This window comes from Saccostrea echinata, unplaced genomic scaffold (genome assembly GCF_033153115.1).
Source record: "Saccostrea echinata isolate AGI-Se365-2 ecotype Australia unplaced genomic scaffold, CSIRO_AGI_Sech_v1 ptg000007l, whole genome shotgun sequence".
NCBI lineage: Eukaryota > Metazoa > Mollusca > Bivalvia > Ostreida > Ostreidae > Saccostrea > Saccostrea echinata.
The window spans coordinates 2,301,721-2,319,466 of record NW_026889756.1 but is presented as its reverse complement, the minus strand read 5'-3'; the positions used below and the strand labels follow the sequence as shown (position 1 = coordinate 2,319,466).

At 33.8% G+C, this 17,746-nt stretch overlaps 2 protein-coding genes and 1 non-coding gene across 3 annotated transcripts in view; 2 read left to right on the top strand and 1 right to left on the bottom strand.

Annotated features, from left to right (window-relative positions):
- LOC133180615 (midasin-like) overlaps window positions 1-8,292 on the bottom strand; it is a 61,094-nt gene extending 52,802 nt beyond the window's left edge. Inside the window, exons 1-14 of the mRNA XM_061315088.1 lie at window positions 8,098-8,292; window positions 6,968-7,034; window positions 6,667-6,794; window positions 6,136-6,351; window positions 5,442-5,625; window positions 4,085-4,291; window positions 3,472-3,707; window positions 2,960-3,235; window positions 2,434-2,611; window positions 2,051-2,166; window positions 1,614-1,762; window positions 1,256-1,316; window positions 875-989; window positions 350-434 (exon numbers count right to left, since the gene is read on the bottom strand). Of these exons, the coding sequence (XP_061171072.1) occupies window positions 350-434; window positions 875-989; window positions 1,256-1,316; window positions 1,614-1,762; window positions 2,051-2,166; window positions 2,434-2,611; window positions 2,960-3,235; window positions 3,472-3,707; window positions 4,085-4,291; window positions 5,442-5,625; window positions 6,136-6,351; window positions 6,667-6,794; window positions 6,968-7,034; window positions 8,098-8,174 (2,095 nt within the window). The 5' untranslated portion in view covers window positions 8,175-8,292. The remainder of the gene's footprint in view (window positions 1-349; window positions 435-874; window positions 990-1,255; window positions 1,317-1,613; window positions 1,763-2,050; window positions 2,167-2,433; window positions 2,612-2,959; window positions 3,236-3,471; window positions 3,708-4,084; window positions 4,292-5,441; window positions 5,626-6,135; window positions 6,352-6,666; window positions 6,795-6,967; window positions 7,035-8,097) is intronic.
- A 1,713-nt stretch (window positions 8,293-10,005) lies between these two features.
- On the top strand, window positions 10,006-10,077 carry Trnac-gca (transfer RNA cysteine (anticodon GCA)). Its single transcript has one exon. It is a non-coding gene; the product is annotated as a tRNA-Cys (tRNA).
- Window positions 10,078-12,665: 2,588 nt separating this feature from the next.
- Window positions 12,666-14,351, top strand: LOC133180614 (uncharacterized). The gene has a single exon (XM_061315086.1). The coding sequence runs from the start codon at window positions 12,666-12,668 to the stop codon at window positions 14,349-14,351; it is 1,686 nt and encodes a 561-aa protein (XP_061171070.1).
- Window positions 14,352-17,746: the final 3,395 nt, after the last annotated feature.

The window sequence follows — 17,746 nt, the reverse complement described above, 5'->3', positions numbered from 1 at the left end:
TTAACATAATGCTTTCAGTGGAGTTGGGACAAAAAATCTTTATACACATACTAGGTTAAACAAAATTCAGTCTCATTTTAAAATTCAAATAAACTGTGCAAGTCCTTGATTTAAATTAGGAATTTAGTAAATATGAGTGAGAGTTTGTGGAACTTATGATTAATGTGAATTCTGCCACAATTTTCAGTTGCAGTACATATCAGTTACACATGTACTTCCAATTCTAGTAAATTACTGAGTGTTCCTTTTTTACATATTAAATTAATCTATAAGCTTAATATTCTGTATTGATCTACCTTACCTCATTTAAGGCATAAGTTACTTGTAGTATATGTATATAAGTACCTACCTGCTTTGCCTCGTTTTAAGGCAGGCTCTACCGTGTGTTCCATCAGGGTAAATAAATTGGCCCAATTACTTCTGGAAAAGTTCTCCTGTGAAAGAAAAAGTTTACAGCATTTCATGTGAAATGTCTTTCTTCTTTAATAGCATATACATTTGTCAATTATTATAAAACTGTTGAATTCATAAAGTTTTTAATATCTTAATTACATGTACATGCAAAGCCTGAAAAATATTGGTATGGTATTTTTAAATTCTTTCAAGATTAATTCTTTCATATTTGTAAAAATAGGACAGTTTTTCTTCGTGGAGTTGAGGAAAATCTCTTTCTACTGAAACAGTTTCCAATTGACATCTATATTAAAATGCTTGACAAACTGTGGATAAAGTTAGATATCAAGCTTTCAAATTTATCAGCTGTTACTAAATTCAATGATGCCAGACTTTTCCTACACAGCTATGGATTTTCCTGGATGTACAGATATTTTATTAATTTTGTACATGTTCAAATGCCATTACACAGAAATCTGACCTGGATATGACTGAGGAATTTAGCGTTTTCTGAGGCAGAGAATGTGGAACAGAACAAGGTCTCAAACTCCTCCTTCACAGGTTTTACTATTATCTTCAGATCCATAGGTTTAAACCTAGAGAGAGTAAAGAAATTTCTCAGGCTCTAAATCAAAACTTGTGTGGAGTCTCTGTCAAATGTTTTTCTCTTTATCTAGTCTCAAGTTTATCATTTCTAATACATGTTTCTGCTATCTGTGAACATGTTCCTGGTTAATTTCCACTGTGGAGTAGTCTAATTCATTGCATTCACACATTACATAGAAAATGTTATTCCTACATGTATAAATTATCATTTACTTTCAATATTATGATGCCTAATCTCAATAAAATTCCATCTTACCCTCCCAGTAGATCAGAGCTATCACTTTGTTGATTCATGTTGATCACACGTAGCTTATAACCTGAGGACAAATTCAGAAAAATGAATTAGTCAATTTTAAAACTACCATCTGTATACTAGTACTTTATAATGTACTTGAAATTTCTTCAATATCATGTACATGATTAAAAACTTTTATTTCTTAGCAAAGTAGCATATTTGACATTTTCAGTACAACAAGGATTTGAAAAAAAAAATTCCAATTTAAAGTTCAAATCTTAATGACTGAGAGTTAAAATTTAAAATAAATGTATTGACTTCATTTTCCTTTTTTAAGACAGACTTGACAAAATCCAGTGAAAACCTAAGAAGTTATTACCTAACTGAGCAGCCAGATACTGGACACTGGATGTTTTACCAGTTCCAGTTTCCCCGACCAATAAAACTGGTTCGTTTTCCTTGACTGCCATAGCAACCCTCTCCAGCAATGCTGAGGCCTGTCGGGTAAAGGAAAATGTTGTCCTTGTTCTGAAGGAAATTAAACAAATATAACATTGTTACAATGCCCAGTTAGTTAAAGGAAACTATTTTATTTGAGGGAAACTGTTATAAAGAGATGAGAAATATTAAAATATGCTTCCACAGGTTATCCTATAATAGAATCAAATCAAACTTTGTCTTTATAATCAAGAAGAAGAATGCAAATATATATTAACTATAACAATACAAGGTAGACCTTATTCTCTTCAATTTTCACTAAACAAATTGTATTTTGAAATCCCTCCTTCAACCCCCCAAGTGATACAGAATACTGACCTGATAAGGTTGAGTGAGGGATCCATCACTTGTCTGTCCAGAATGACCCTCCCCACTGTAAATTTCTCCATTGTTATCTCTGTGCTGGGTTTATACTTAGTGCAAAAGTACTCAGCCTAAAATGTCCAATACAATGCTTGATTTTGTGGACAGCCCAGTATAGAATCATTAACTTACTCTGACATACACATACATGTAACCATGTAACAGCATTCTAATGTGGATACATACAGATACAATGTCATATACATACAAACAATTGTCTCCTGTAGAAACTTAACATACCTGTAAGTAAATGTATCTACCACTTTGGCTTATCTGCTGTTGCTGATATAAATCAAAAGATGTCAATTTACTATCAACCCCATTAATGTCAGACTTACTCTGTCTGGAGTGATGTTCAGTTTGGCCCCGATCGCCTGAGCCACCTGGACTCGCCTCAGGGGGTTGGGGATACAGGCAGTGAAGCAGTCCAGGGCCTCTTGTAGTACCAGACCAGCCGTGGAGGTTTGCTGGATTTGAAAATCCAGAGCAATCCGACGACACCAGTTCATAAGATCCCTGTCAAAGCATGTATACATTGATTTTCAGTCTGACAAAACTTTGCCATGTATTAATTTGCGTAAGAAAGCTTCAGAATCTGTTTAAAAACAATTATTAAAAATAAGGAAATTTTCAGCAATTTAAGAACATCAAATAAAGGGAAATGCGAATTCTTAGGACACTGAACTTGAATATTTAAGTGTGCCCTAATTTTGAATGTTTTCATTATACATGTATATATAAGAAAGATATCCTAAAATCGTACATTCACATTCATAACAAAGTAAAAATAATGGACAGTCAACATACAACTGCCATAAAATATACATGTACAAGTACACATACATAGAAAAACGCTATAAATACCTGGTGGAGATAAGACGGCCTTCATTTGACAGGAACTTCCCGACGGTGGACGTCACTACTTCCTCTCCTGTGATCTCGTGTTTCCCCGCTGACAACAGGAAGTAAATATCCAGCAGACGATCCGTTACCGTGGACAACTGTGGGAACACGGTGTTGATTACCTCACGGAGTTCGTCCTTAGACAGGGGCTGAATGTTGACCTTTGTCCACATCTTCTCCAGCAACACGGAGCTGCTGCTCTGTTGTCTGTACCAACCACTGCAACCTCCCAGCAACCTGCAATACATTGTCATAATCATTTATAAAGAAAAATGTTTAATTTGCTAGATGAAAAGATAAACAAAATTCTGCAATGTAAATGATTTTATTTCAATACAGAAATATCAATTTGAAAATGAGTAGTTTGGTGTACAAAATAAAGTAAAGGTAAGTTCAAAATATGATGAAGCAATGTTTATAAACTTTAGGATACAACATTTATATGCATTCACAAGCTTTCATTATAAATATACCTTTGTGTGGCAAACATCCTAAACTCGGGATGAGCCTGAACATTGTCTCCGTGACCCGGTACGGACAGCACTCCCCGCTCCAGGAGGGGGAGTAGGATTGACACCACATCCATCAGGGCGTAATCTATGTCCTCCAGAAGAATCCAGTGTCCCTCCATCACCGCCCGTGTCAGGATTCCCGCCCGCCAAACAAACTCCCCGGGGATGTCTGTACAATGGTACGTACCCAGTAGAGCCTACAAAAATAAGTCCATAATTGTATATTATTCTATGATATTCAGCAAAATCTATCAGAACATTTTACAATTCATTTTCAAACTTGTTTTTGATTTTTCTTAATCTATTATAAATTCCTTGTAACCATGAAATGATATTAATATTACAATGTCTGTAAAAATATGCAGTAAATGAAATGAGAATTCAATATTTTGTACATAAACATAATAATAACTTTCACACATAAACTTGTACTTGGTTAAAAACCTTGTTCAGGAAATTGTATACAATTGTTTATATTTCTAAAATGAAATCATGACCAACACAAATGAATGCAAAACCCATTTTTCTCTTAGATTCTGCAGGACACAAGAATTCCTACTACAATAACACTTACCTTACTATCTGTCTGGTCTCCCAGCTGAATTTTCATAAACTCCGGTGCCCCCACCCTGCCCACCTTCACAGCCAGGTACTGAACCAGACTGGTTTTCCCGCACCCCACTGGTCCTTGTAGTAGAACCGGATTACCAGACGCTACAGCCAGAGTCAAACTCTGTAGGTTGGCCTTCATTGAGGAGACGGGGACCAGTTTACAGGTCTCCTGCAAGCAGAATGAAAAATGAAAATGTTTCTTCTGTAAATAAGGCCCCGTACCTTGCAGTAAGTCCTGCATTTATAATACGTGCAACACAACTTTGGGGATGGGGAACCTGAATCATTATTATTTAGAAGAAGATGTGTTTGTGAAACACTGATGCCCCCATATGGCAGCTTATGGCAAAGGTTAAAGTTTCTCAAATGCAAGTCAAAATCCAGGCCAAAAGATAAAAAATGTTAAATTTGAAACCCCTAGCTGCAACTGTTCAAAAGTTATGGCAAAGGTTAAAGTTTTTTTAAGTAAGTAAAACATCAAGGTCAAGGTCAAAGTTGTTGGTATCCAAAGGAAGGTCTTGTCACAAGGATTACATATGTAAAGTATGAAAACCCTAGCACCAACCATTCAAAAGTTATGGCCAAGATTAAAGTTTTTCGAAAGTAGGTCAAACTCCTATGTCAAGGTCAAAGGGTCAAAGTGGTTGGTATCCAAAGGAAGGTCTTGTCACAAGGATTACATATGTGAAGTATGAAAGCCCTAGCTCTAACCGTTCAAAAGTTATGGCCAAGGTTAAAGTTTTTCAAAAGTAGGTCAAACTCCTATGTCAAGGTCAAAGGGTCAAAGAGGTTCATATCCAGAGGAAGGTCTTGTCACAAGGAATACACATGTGAAGTTTGAAACCCCAAGCACCAACTGTTCAAAAGTTATGGCCAAGGTTAAAGTTTTTCAAAAGTAGGTCAAACTCCAAGGTCAAGGTCAAAAGGTCAAAGTTGTTAGTATGAAAAAGAAGGCCTTGTCACAAAGAATACATATGTGAAGTTTGAAACCCCAAGCACCAACTGTTCAGAAGTTATGGCCAAGGTTAAAGTCTCATAAAATTTTGCAAAAGTGGGTCAAACTCCAAGGTCAAGGTCAAAAGGTCAAATATGTCGGTACCAAAAGAAAGGTCTTGTCACAAGGAATACACATGTGAAATATGAAAGTCATACCTCAGACCAATCAAAAGTTATGGGCAAGGTTAAAGTTGACAACAGACAGACAGACAAACAGATAGACAGGACAAAAACAATATACCCCCAGGATCTTTCGATCCGGGGGCATAAAAATGTAGGTACTAGACAAATTTTATGACAAATGATCTGTATCAAACACTCACCTCACTTTCAGTATTTTTGACACGAGGAAGCAGAAGTCCGGCCACTCGGACCACGCCTCTGTGAAGCAGTTCTTCCCTGGTATCCAGATCCTCCATTGCTGATGTCACTTCCTGTGAATTCAGTGTCCCAATTCTTGTTGTCACGGTAGTCTTCTGCAGGCAGGAGACAGCAGGACTGTAGATTCTACAAACAACCAGAAAATGAAAACAGAATTCAACAGATGCATTTATATTAAAATACATACGAAATAAAAAAAACAATTGTGTGAAAGTTTTCTTTTCTTCTGAATTTTTATAAGACTTTTAAAACTTATTTTCAATGTTTTGCCAACTTCTACGGAAATTTAGCACCATAATGTATATCACTTTTAATTCACAAGAACTTTATTTTCGCATAGTTAAACAAGAAGGTCTGCTCGCAAAAATTTTATTCTAGCATATATATTTATTAGCATAGGATAAATACAATTAAAATCAGCATTCGTGCTTATAAATACCAAATATATAACTCACGAAAATAAGGTGTTGTGAAAATTTGGTGATCAACAGTACACGTATGAAATTATCAAACTTAATCATTCCTTCGCTATCAGACCCCTGCTATCAAACAATAGCTGTGCTTTTATCCCATTTTTAAGTAACTCAATCAAATCAAAATCAAACAAAAAAATTTAATCCCCAGATTCCTGCACACCTAGCTATCTCCAGGTCAAGGTCAGAGTTCTCCATGGTTACGACCCCTGGCTGTGTCCCTCCACGGTCCCTCCTACTGTGTTTTTTCTTCTTCCTGTGGGACTCCCCACTCTCTAACTGTGCCTTGGTTGCCCTTGACAACAGAATTAACTGCAGCAGGTCCTTCTTCTGTTTCCCTGACAACCGCACTGCTTCTCCAAGGGCACCAAGAACATTCCTACATCAAATAATTACATTTCAGTTTGAAACTATTTTTTCAAGTACCATGCTTTTTTCACAATTACAACAAAATTTAACTAAACTATGAATGTATGCAGCATTTTACTGAAAAACTTTTATAAAATAGCAATTAAATTTTACATACTTAGTCATAACATATTCTTTTCATTAACCTTAAAACTTTACTTACCAAAACATAAAGCTTATTAATGGCAAATTGATGCAGATTTGATGTTGAAAAAAAAGCTGTTAATAAAATAAATCTGACTCATATCATTTTGTCTTAAGTGAGTATAATCGTTTTATTATTTACCACAATGCCTCGGTTTCTAGCTTGCCATTTTCCTGTCTCAAAAACTCCAATAGAGAATGCAGGTCAAAGGGAATGCTTGGAAGTCTCCTTGTCAAGGTCAAGGTTGCTTTTGTTAAGTCGAGAACAAACTGTAAAAGAATTTTTTTCAAAATGCAAAGCTGATTTTTTTTTGAGTTTGAAAACTGTGTGTATTTCAAATATTTTTTAAGTAATGTGCTTTACTTCTTTTGATAACCAAGCATTTACAAAATTATTCAACATTTTGTGTGTGATTACCTCCAATTCTTTATATTATACAGACCTGGGTTTCGGAATTATGCCGTAAATGAAAGAAACTGTCACATGACCTCACAACACTGTCCACAAACCTGCAACATGAAATGATAAATGTACAAAATTTACTTTGATCCTAGTACAGGCATTTACGATACATGACAGACAGTAATGGTTGTCTGACTGTCTGTGGAAAGTATAAACTAGGTTGGACAAGTAAAATTAGCAATATATCTGTCCAACAAATGAATATTTCTGATATTTGATGTACATGTAGAAATGTATATCTTAAATTATTTTGTAAATGAAACAATTTGAACAATGAATGGCTCCCTGTTTCTGCAGTCGCAATCTCTCACTAGCTTTTCTATCAAATTCGTTAATCTGGTCTTTTTTTCATATTATATATTAGTCAAAAGAAAATAATAAATGCTATCAGCCTTATTATATAGTTACAGTAAAACTTGTTTAGCATGAACAAAGATATAGCAAATTTACTGATATAACAAAGTTTTTTGAGATCCTTGGCAAAAATCTTGACAAATCCTTGTAAAATATTACGGTTATAAAGAACACAGATATGACGAATTTACAGATATAGCGAATTGATTTTGTATCTCCTAGAACTTAAAAGTAATGCAATATACATCTTTTATAATGGATTTTAAAGATAAAAAAAAACTGAAGTATTGATGATTTTAATTGAACATTATTTTCCATGATTATTTACGTTTGAAATTAAATTCATTTTAAATTTTTAATTCTCCAAGAATTTCTTTTGTATCTAATACTTCCCTACACCTAGTCGGCAAATATATATACAGAAAAACGTGTATTGCGAATTCACTATATATAATTCAATGAATTCATCATACAGATATAACGAATTAAGGACATAACGAAGTAAATTGAAAGGTCCCCAGAACTTCGCTTTAACCGAGTTTTACTGTATAAAGTATACCAAAAATACTTATTACACTCAGCATATTTGGCAATACCATTATTATATTTTTCAAATGATCATTTGGACCGATGTTTTGTTATATTAAGATACCGGTCCAGACAAACTTTTACTGAGATTGTCAAAGGACAAACTGTTTTTGAAAACTCTGTACATAATACATATGAAATTAATTGTACATTAAAACAACCCCTTACCCTATGATATAAGGACACATCTCAAGAATTCTGGCTAAGGCCACACAGTACATCTGCTGTTTCTCTTTCCGAGACATCTCGTCCTGTATCTCAGCAATAGCATCTCGAGCTCGATGAACTAGATCTAGGACATTCTTTCTGCAGCTCTGACATACCTTCTCCACATGCTGTGTGTCAGTTAGTAATCGTCCTAACTTCTGTAGGACCTAGAAATTTGATGAAAAAGTGTTTGTTTACTTGGCTAATTTATCATTCACTTTAGAAATATATCATATACTTATATTCCAAATTACTGTCTAAACTTTAAGTTTTAATTAAATAAAAAATTTTAATCAGATATCAAACAAAACTGAGTTTAAACCTCATGCCAATGATGATAAGGAAAAAGTTTATACCATAAATTCAAAAGTAAATGAAAACCAAAAAAAAAAAACGAAGAAAAAAAAATGAAAGGCAATCAGAGAGTCTGGCCTTAAGTCACTTCAGCCCCAACCCAAAGTCACTTCAGAGAAGTTATTGACTATTAATAAAAGTTTGGCCGCACAATATTTATATATATTTCAATATAAAGTATTTAAATTAGAAATGATTTTTAAAAAGTAAATGGTAGATATTTTAACTCTAAATAAAAATTCTAATGTTTAACAAATATTTTAAAAAAGTGCTTATCAAGTATGGATATTTGATAAGACAAAATTTTACAAAGGGTAACACAGTCATTTGTATCATCTTTTTTTTTTTGTTTTTTGTTTTTTTGTTTTTTTTCTTTTGTTTTACATAAGATACAGGAAAAAGGAATACATATGCATTCTTCTATGACTGTTCAATGAATTAAAATAATTTAGGTTGATCTGTCTTACTCTTTGTCAAGAAATAAAAAATCAGTGGACTGTTGTGTCAAAAGGTGTGGGTCAATCAATCATGACTGAGGTATACCATGTGTACAGTTACAGATGGGTAAAACCATCTAACATTCAAATAGGAAGATAAAATCTACCACATTCGTGTCCTTCTTTTGATCTGCTGTTGACGATTCATTCAATCTACTAAATTTCATCATCTGAAAGTACAGAATGTTTCATGTGCTGAAATTGCAATGTAAATTGAAACCAGAGACATAACATTTTTACTTATGTCTGATGAAAACTTGCATCAATAACCACATGTTAACTTTTAACTTACAAAAAATGATGTTAATTCTGTAATAAACTGATCGAACAATTCAACTTTTTAAATTTATCAACAAATTTCATGTCTGCATATTTTACCTTTATGAAGCATTGGCACTGAATATAAATGTAGAAGTAGAGTATGTGCATGCATTTTATACATGCACATACTCAATATTTACATTAACTTCTAGTGCCCGTGTTTTTTTTTTGTTTTTTTTTTTGTTTTTTTACCCACCAGCTGCCCACTGGCAATGCATACTGTGTCGGCTGTTAACTGTTGATCTAAACAGTTTAGATCAACAGTTTAGTAAACTTACCCTGAATGTAAGTCTATTGTTTCTCCGTCGACATTTCTTTTTTTTAATCTATGTAGTTTATCTGATCTTTCTAAAGTCTGCTATACAACCACTAGCACACAATCCACGCACTTTATGTCATTATTCCATGAGGTTCCCCACGTGTGTATTGCAAACATATAATCGCCGGAACCGGAACGTTATACATGTATGTTTATTCCGGATTTCTTATATAATGAAATAGACTGGTCTAATAATGAAACGGTATTGTGTTATCTTCTTTGTTTTCGTAGAGCGCCAGTCCTATCTGTTGTACAAAGTTAACAAAGCTTTTCGACCATCAACTGAAAGAGAAAACGCAAACATGAAAATAGAGAAATCTTAAAACTGAATGTTAATCAACTTGTTTTAAACGATTACAAACAGCTAAAATATCAAGAGGGGATATAGCTCAGTGGTAGAGCATTCGACTGCAGATCGAGAGGTCCCCGGTTCGAACCCGGGTGTCCCCTAATATTTTTTCTTTTAGGGACCACTACATTAATACACAGGATCAGATTGGAACAGAGTTAATGGGACAGGTATCGGGTATATTTGTATTCAGTAGGATTGGTCAGGCATTTTTTTTAACAGTAATACTGAACCCGGAAGTCTCTGGCCTTACTTTTTTTGTTTTGTTTTTCTAACACTCCAGTTAGGGAACTGACAACATTGATCCGTACAAAGTATAAACTGGGACAGGTGCTTATATGGGCATTCAGTAGGCTGGGGCTAGCATTTTTTTTTTCTTTTTTTACAACAGCACTGTAAATCTATATATGAGACTTAATTCATATTTTACCACTTTAGAAAATATAACTTCAAATAAATAGCAAATTTATAATACAATATGTATCCACATACATGTATCAAACTATAGAACCTACACTAGTGTAATATTAATTTCTGAATATTATAAATTTTGTAATGAAGTGAGAGAAAACTTTATGGTCATATCTGAATAGTGATTTAACCCTCCTATCACAGGTTTTTATTGATTATTTCCAAATGGAAATGCATACAATAGATTAAATTAAATTTTCAAAGTTTGTATCAAAGTGCTCAAAGGTATTTTAGAAAAAAAGTATATATATACCAGAATACCCGAAAAATTCCGGTAGATGAACAACAGAAAAAATCAGAAGTACATTTGAAGTAGACTGAGGTAATTTTATTAAAATAATAAAAGTTGAAATGATTTTAAATGAAATAAAATAAATATTAAATATAAATTAAATAAACTATTAAATATGCTATAAATGCATAAATGATAATTAAGTTTTCTATTAAAGTTTCATTCTGTCCATTCTTTATTAACATGGGTATTTAGTGACATAGATATACACCCCTTTGGATCCACACCTGTAGATATATACTTTTACATGACCACACACACATCTATTGGTCAGATTTTGAAATGGAGAGATTTAAATAATTGGACGGTTTTGTACCTGTACAGCATGTACAATGTAGGTATTATGGTGGACTTTTCTTTTTCTTAGACACCGAGAAAAGAATGATGTCAAACAGGTAATTACTAACTTATAAATATTTCACTACAAGAAATACATAATTTCCAATATTACTTAATTGGCATAAAAGGCGCGTGGAAACTTTTTGTGTTCGTACTGTAACTTCCGTAATGATCATAAAGTGAAACTGTATAAATTATTTGAAAATCTTCTCTGCTCCTGGGTATTCAGCAAACAATCAAACTAAGTGCATAGTTATGATTAGCAAGTGTGCCTCTTTCAAAATTGAGAGAACAAGAGAGACCAATGTGAGAGGGAATTCAATTAGTGCTCTTAATAGTGCTGAAGCACTTTTGTTTTGTTTATTGTTAGAATGACAAATGGAAGCAGGTACAGACAAGTAAATAGATCCGCTTTAAAGTTTACGTTTATTTTTCAAGTTTTTGCTTGTGTCTGTATAAAATAAACAATTTTTTGCATGAGTGTTCGGGAAACATGAAGATTTATTCAGCCAAGAATAGGGGAATGTTTTTTCTTGGCTGAATAAATCTTCATATTTCCCTCACGATCATGTAACAAATGTATAATATACTACAAAGTTTCAAACATGCAATGCTATATTGAGATGCAAAACCTAGCAATTTTACTATAACTATAAAATGATGCCCATGTCGTGGGGTCAAATTATCCGGTGTGGTTTAAGGGGTATTATATTGAATTGCGGGGATTTCATTTCGTGATTGAAGAAGTGCTGAATTGTTATATATTTGATATTTGACATTTTGTTGAGGGCATGAATTTGTGGATCCTTTCATATCACGCAAACAAAGACCCCCCTCCCACCACTACCACCACCACCACGAAAATTACTTATATTTCAGACTTTGAACGAACCACAGGTGTCATCAGCAAAAAGTAAATGTGATAAGATAGCTGAAAAGCTGTATTCCTTGCTCCATAGCCGTGGGGTGAATACTATCATTAAATTTAATGAATTTCTTGATTTAAGTTTTTAAGACAATCTTGCAGCTAGCATATTATATATATATAGGATGTAATTTAATCACTGACACCTGTTATTACAAGGCATTCTATCGGCCTGTAAATGGCCATGTCCAGGTACAGGTAATACATTCATATATTTTCCTGTACATGTGTAACGTCAAAAGAACTTTTTATTATGGATTTGCGAGCTCAATTTATGCACTTTAAATTTACATAATACAGATCGAGATCGGGCCTAGACAAGATTATAAATAATTTTATCTACTGGAAAAGAAAGTTGACTGCTGTCTACCCCTATATATAGACAGGTATTGTACAAATGGCTGACACTGCTTAGATGGAAGTGTGCTAACGTGGTGACATGTAAGCATTGAATATATTAATGTATCCTTCAAAATCCTTATCCATATCTCATATGCATACAATTAAACCCTAACTATGGAGAACTGATATTTTTTTTATTTAAAGCTGTTAACTTGAACGCCATGGATCAGGTACCGGATACTGCCCAGCACTATGTCACTTGCGGTTCGAGATCATGTAAAAACTATTCTCAATTCTACTGCAATACCTGTCACCGGAGAATGTGTGAGCAGTGCAGAAATCATCATTCTGAAGAAATAACAAGTAACCATGAGGTTGTTCTTTATCATGACAGAAAAAGAAAACTTCCTTCGGAAAAATGCAGGATCCACCCCACAAACGACATAGATGTCTACTGTGATTGTTGCCAGGACCCCGTTTGTTCTACATGCTTTGCTTCAGACCACAGTCTTCATGATAACCGTCCCCTTGAAACTGTCTACAACGAAACTCTCCGACAATGTCAGATGGAATTGAATACTCTCTTGACAAATGTTATACCAAAGTCTGTAAACAATCTTAAGTTACTTAAAGAAATCTCTGAAAATGTCAGAAAGGAAATATTCAAATCAAGATTATGCACGAAGAAAAGAGCTGATGAGATGAAGGCAATAGTGGAAACTTTAGAAGCCGATAATAATGCAAAGCTGGAGGACGCTGAAAAATCTGCAATGAGTTATGTTGTTCAACAAGAGAACAAAATACAGGATTATATTAAGTACGTAAATGATCTGATCACAGACTATGAGAGTAAAGTGTCATCAATAAAACACACTGACCTTATTAAACTCCACGGGGAAATCTCCTCAGTCACATTGAGGATGCCAAGGATAGATTCACCAGTCATAACAGAGTTTACACCAGGCAAGCTGGATCAAGAGGAAATATCAAAACAGTTTGGCGAAATCAACAAACATCTAGCTGATAAAGAAAAAAGCCAGATACCTTCTTTAACCGAAGCAAATTCAGAGTTAACAGCAGGGATAATGAATAGAGAAGAAATATTCCAACAGTTTGGCCATATCAAAATCATTTCATCTGACGAGGAAACAATCCAAAAATATAGTTTGCTTCCCTCGTCTATGAAAGAATTAAAAAGAATAACTATCCCAAATCTCACAACTGTTTGTCATTTATCTCTCTTACCATCAGGAAAATTTTGGGCCAGTGATAGAAAGGGGAATCTCATCCAATGTGACACGGAGGGGAACATCTTGCAAACATTATGCACAAAAGAGTCCATTAACATAGGCTACCATACAGTCACTAAAGAGGGAGAACTACTTTATACAGAGAGAGAACTTAAATCAGTTCACAGAGTGACTGATGATCTGACAACCACAGTACTAAAAACAGAAGACTGGATTCCACGCTCAATCTACTCCTCTCACATCAATGGACATATACTGATTGGGATAAGAAAAGAGAAAGATGATTGGAAAGTGACGAGATACAACACAACTGGGGAAAGGCTTCATGACATTCAAACTATTGATGGAGGAAAAATATATAAGAGTATAAACTATATAACAGAGAATGTCAATGGCGATATTTGTACGTCAGATTCAAGAGCCAATAAGGTGGTGGTCGTGACAGAGTCGGGAAATTATCGGTTCTCTTACTTGGGGCACGAGTCTCAGTCTGTATTCATTCCCTTTGGCATATCAACAGATGCTCTGGGGCATATCCTGGTGAGTAATTGTGGTACCATGCCTTCTAAGACGTTTTACAGTATCCACATGGTAGACATAGACGGTCAGTTTCTGTCTCTTTTACTTACGCCAAAGCAATGTCCACACTCTCCAAGTGCTCTCTGTGTTAGCGATCAACACAACCTCTGGGTTGGTTTCAATATCAATTCAACCGTGCTCGTGTATGAATATCTAGAGAACACAAGCTCGGTATAATGCATTAATGCCAAGAAAACTAGTAATATGTCAGTGCTGCACTGGGTTTAACATCTCAGTGTTGTATTGTATTAAATCCAAATATTGTACATGTATTGCTTTATATTTCAGTGTTATATTGCTTTATATCCCAGTGTTGTATTCTTTCGTATCCCAGAGTTGTATTGTTTCATATCTCTATTATATCCCCAAGTTGTATTATTGTATATCCCATTGATTTAGCTCACCTAAGCCGAAGGCTCTATTAAGTGAGATTTTCTGATCAAAATTTGTCCGTTGTCAGTCGTCGTTGTCGTAAACTTCTGAAGGAATACATTGGATAAATCGTTAAAAAACTTCTTCTCAAGAACAGCAAGGCCATTGTTGTTTTATTTTATATCCCAATGTAGTATGTTTACAGTTATTGAACAATTGTAATTTGGGTATCACGAAATATTCTGATGAGTAATGACGAGTTTGTGCAAGCAAACGAGTTCACACCCATCAGAATATCACTTGATATACCCAAAATAATTGTTTAATAAGGAACTTGCATCGTATCAACCATCGGCCAGGTGATCTTTTGATTTAATTCCTCTCAAATTGGTAATTTGTGTTTCGCCCTATAATTATTTTACTTGCGACCGTCACGGTAGATCAGTCGGCAGAGCGCTCGTTTCGTGATCGGAAGGTTGAGGGGTTGAACTTCGGCTGCGACTGACCTTAGTCAATAAAAAATAGGTGAAAGTTGTGGGTCTTTCTAATGACATCTTTAAAACCGATGCCCTTACCCGTGTGTCACGACAGACGTTGGCACGACAAAGATCCCTCACTGCTCGTTGGCCCTGAGCCTTTACCTGAGTAAAGGTCTAAATTTGAAGCCCTTCACCGGTATAAGGTGAGGTCTCCATATGAGTGAAAAATTCTCGAGCAGGACATAATACAACATACAATCAGTCATTTCATTGCGCACTGCAGAATGATAAAGTGGATGTTGATGAGTGAGAGCCCCGCATTGTCGGACACAATTGACATTTTATTCAGTCGCTGTGAACAAATTTAGGAAAACTACATTTTTAGGGTTCTTATAACCATTCACTGTCCCAGACCTTGTATTCATATGGATTTACTGCTAGAAAAAAATGGATTTCCGTTTGCAGGAACACGTCGATATAAGTAAATATTTAACTAACCTTTTCTGGATTGAACACCATAAGTCAATGAATCTATTACAGCAAGTATATGGAACGCATCAGCTGCCTTATGTGGAGAACATTCATTATATGCTGATATTTTAACATTATATGCTGATACCTTTACATAATATGCTGATACTTTAACATTATATGCTGAAACTTTGTCATTATATGCTGATACTTCAACATCATATGCTGATACTTTGACATTATATGTTGATACTATATGCTGATACTTCAACATCATATGCTGATACTTTGACATTATATGTTGATACTTTAACATTATATGCTGATATTTTAACATTATATGCTGATACTTTGACATTATATGCTGATATTATAACATTATATGCTGATAGTTTGATATTATATGCTGATACTTTGACATTATATGTTGATACTTTAACATTATATGCTGATACTTTAACATTATATGCTTATACTTTGATATTATATGCTGATACTTCAACATTATATGCCGATACTTTGACACATCATATGCTGATACTTTGACATTATATGCTGATACCTGAAACATTATATGCTGATACTTTAACATTATATGCTGATACTTTGACACATCATATGCTGATACTTTGACATTATATGCTGATACTTTAACATTATATGCTGATACTTTGATATTATATCCTGATACAAGTACTTCAACATTATATGCTGATGGTTTTACATTATATTCTGATACTTCAATACTATATGCTGATACCTTTATATTATATACTGCTACTTTGACATTATATGCTTTTACTTTAACATTATATGCTAATACTTTGACACTATACACTGATACTTTTACATTATATGCTGATACTTTTACATTGTATGCTGATACTTTTACATTGTATGCTGATACTTTTACATTGTATGCTGATACTTAGGCATTATATCTGATTGTAATGTCTATATCTTAAATAGTTCATTCAGATTTAATGTTTCCCACGTATAGGAATGTGCTCTATCAGCAGAATGCTATATGTTAATATTAACAAAGGTTCGCTCCTGAGCTTTTGAGCAGATTTTTATCTTAACCTATATTTCAAACATTTTGCATAATGTTTTAATTCTTACAATAAATATGGATTCTACAATGCCAATTCAACTATATTCAGTTAAAACTCCATGATTAAATTCCATACCAAAAGCATTAACTGAGGAACTATTTTTTGTGGCGGAAGGTTTTTTTTAAGAAGAAAATGATCATTTTTTCTCTCCATAAGTATTTAAAAATATGTTAAGTTTGGATTCCTATTTTTACATGCAGTCTGCACACAGAGTTATTTTGTGCAGTGAACTGTTTTATATTGGTCCTAAATTATATATTTAATAAACTGTCATGAATTTTATCATCATATTGGACAAATATAGCAAATATATTATGAAAATCAAGATAAAAATAGCCCTAATTTAAGCTTAAAATTGGCATTATTTTAGTAATATCTAAAAATTAACATCACAGACCCCCACTTTTAATTTTCATTTCTGAATATATAAGATACTTTAAACCATTCTTCTTAAATTCAGTAAAATGTCATTACTTTCAAAATGATTTTTTTGCTTGTTAAATTTTTAATGCCAGAAAATGATTTTTTTTTTTGAGTGCAAAAAGGTCAAATAATTGAACATGCGGAGTAATATGAAATTGTTTTTCGTTGTCACAAATTTTATTGTGTCTACTCAAAATGAAATAAGACTGTGTTTGTTCCCATAACTTATTAGAATAAAAAATATTGGAGGAAAAACTTTAAAAATTGATTTATGTGTAAGACGTTTTTACAGTGCAAAAAGGTCAAGCTAAATGTTCTGTAGCGCCAAAAGAAGCGCATTGACCCCCATTTTTTGTTTTGATTTTTGATTAAGCTATGTGTGTAAATTCTAAAAATATACTTGATAAAAAATTCTCATTACTTTTGATGGCAGGATCCAACCTCCTTAAGTCAGTAATTGATGTTGACAGCCTCAGCCACGCGGTTTGTAATACCTTTGCCATTGTGCAGTTTTTATCCTCGTCGCCAATGTACAGTCCGTGCTCTAGACACTCATTATAGAAACACTTCTGTTCAGTTTCGTGCTTTAATTCTAAACATAATTAAGCAATTCGTTTTCAAACTCTGATGTTAATACTGTCAGACCGTCGAGAAAATACACCAAAATTGTCCTCTATATATTATAAGGTAATAAAAGCTAAAAGGTGAAGGT

Bases quoted from the DNA above. Each gene is read 5' to 3' on its own strand.
- LOC133180614 (XM_061315086.1), top strand. From the start codon at position 12,666: ATGTGTGAGCAGTGCAGAAATCATCATTCTGAAGAAATAACAAGTAAC.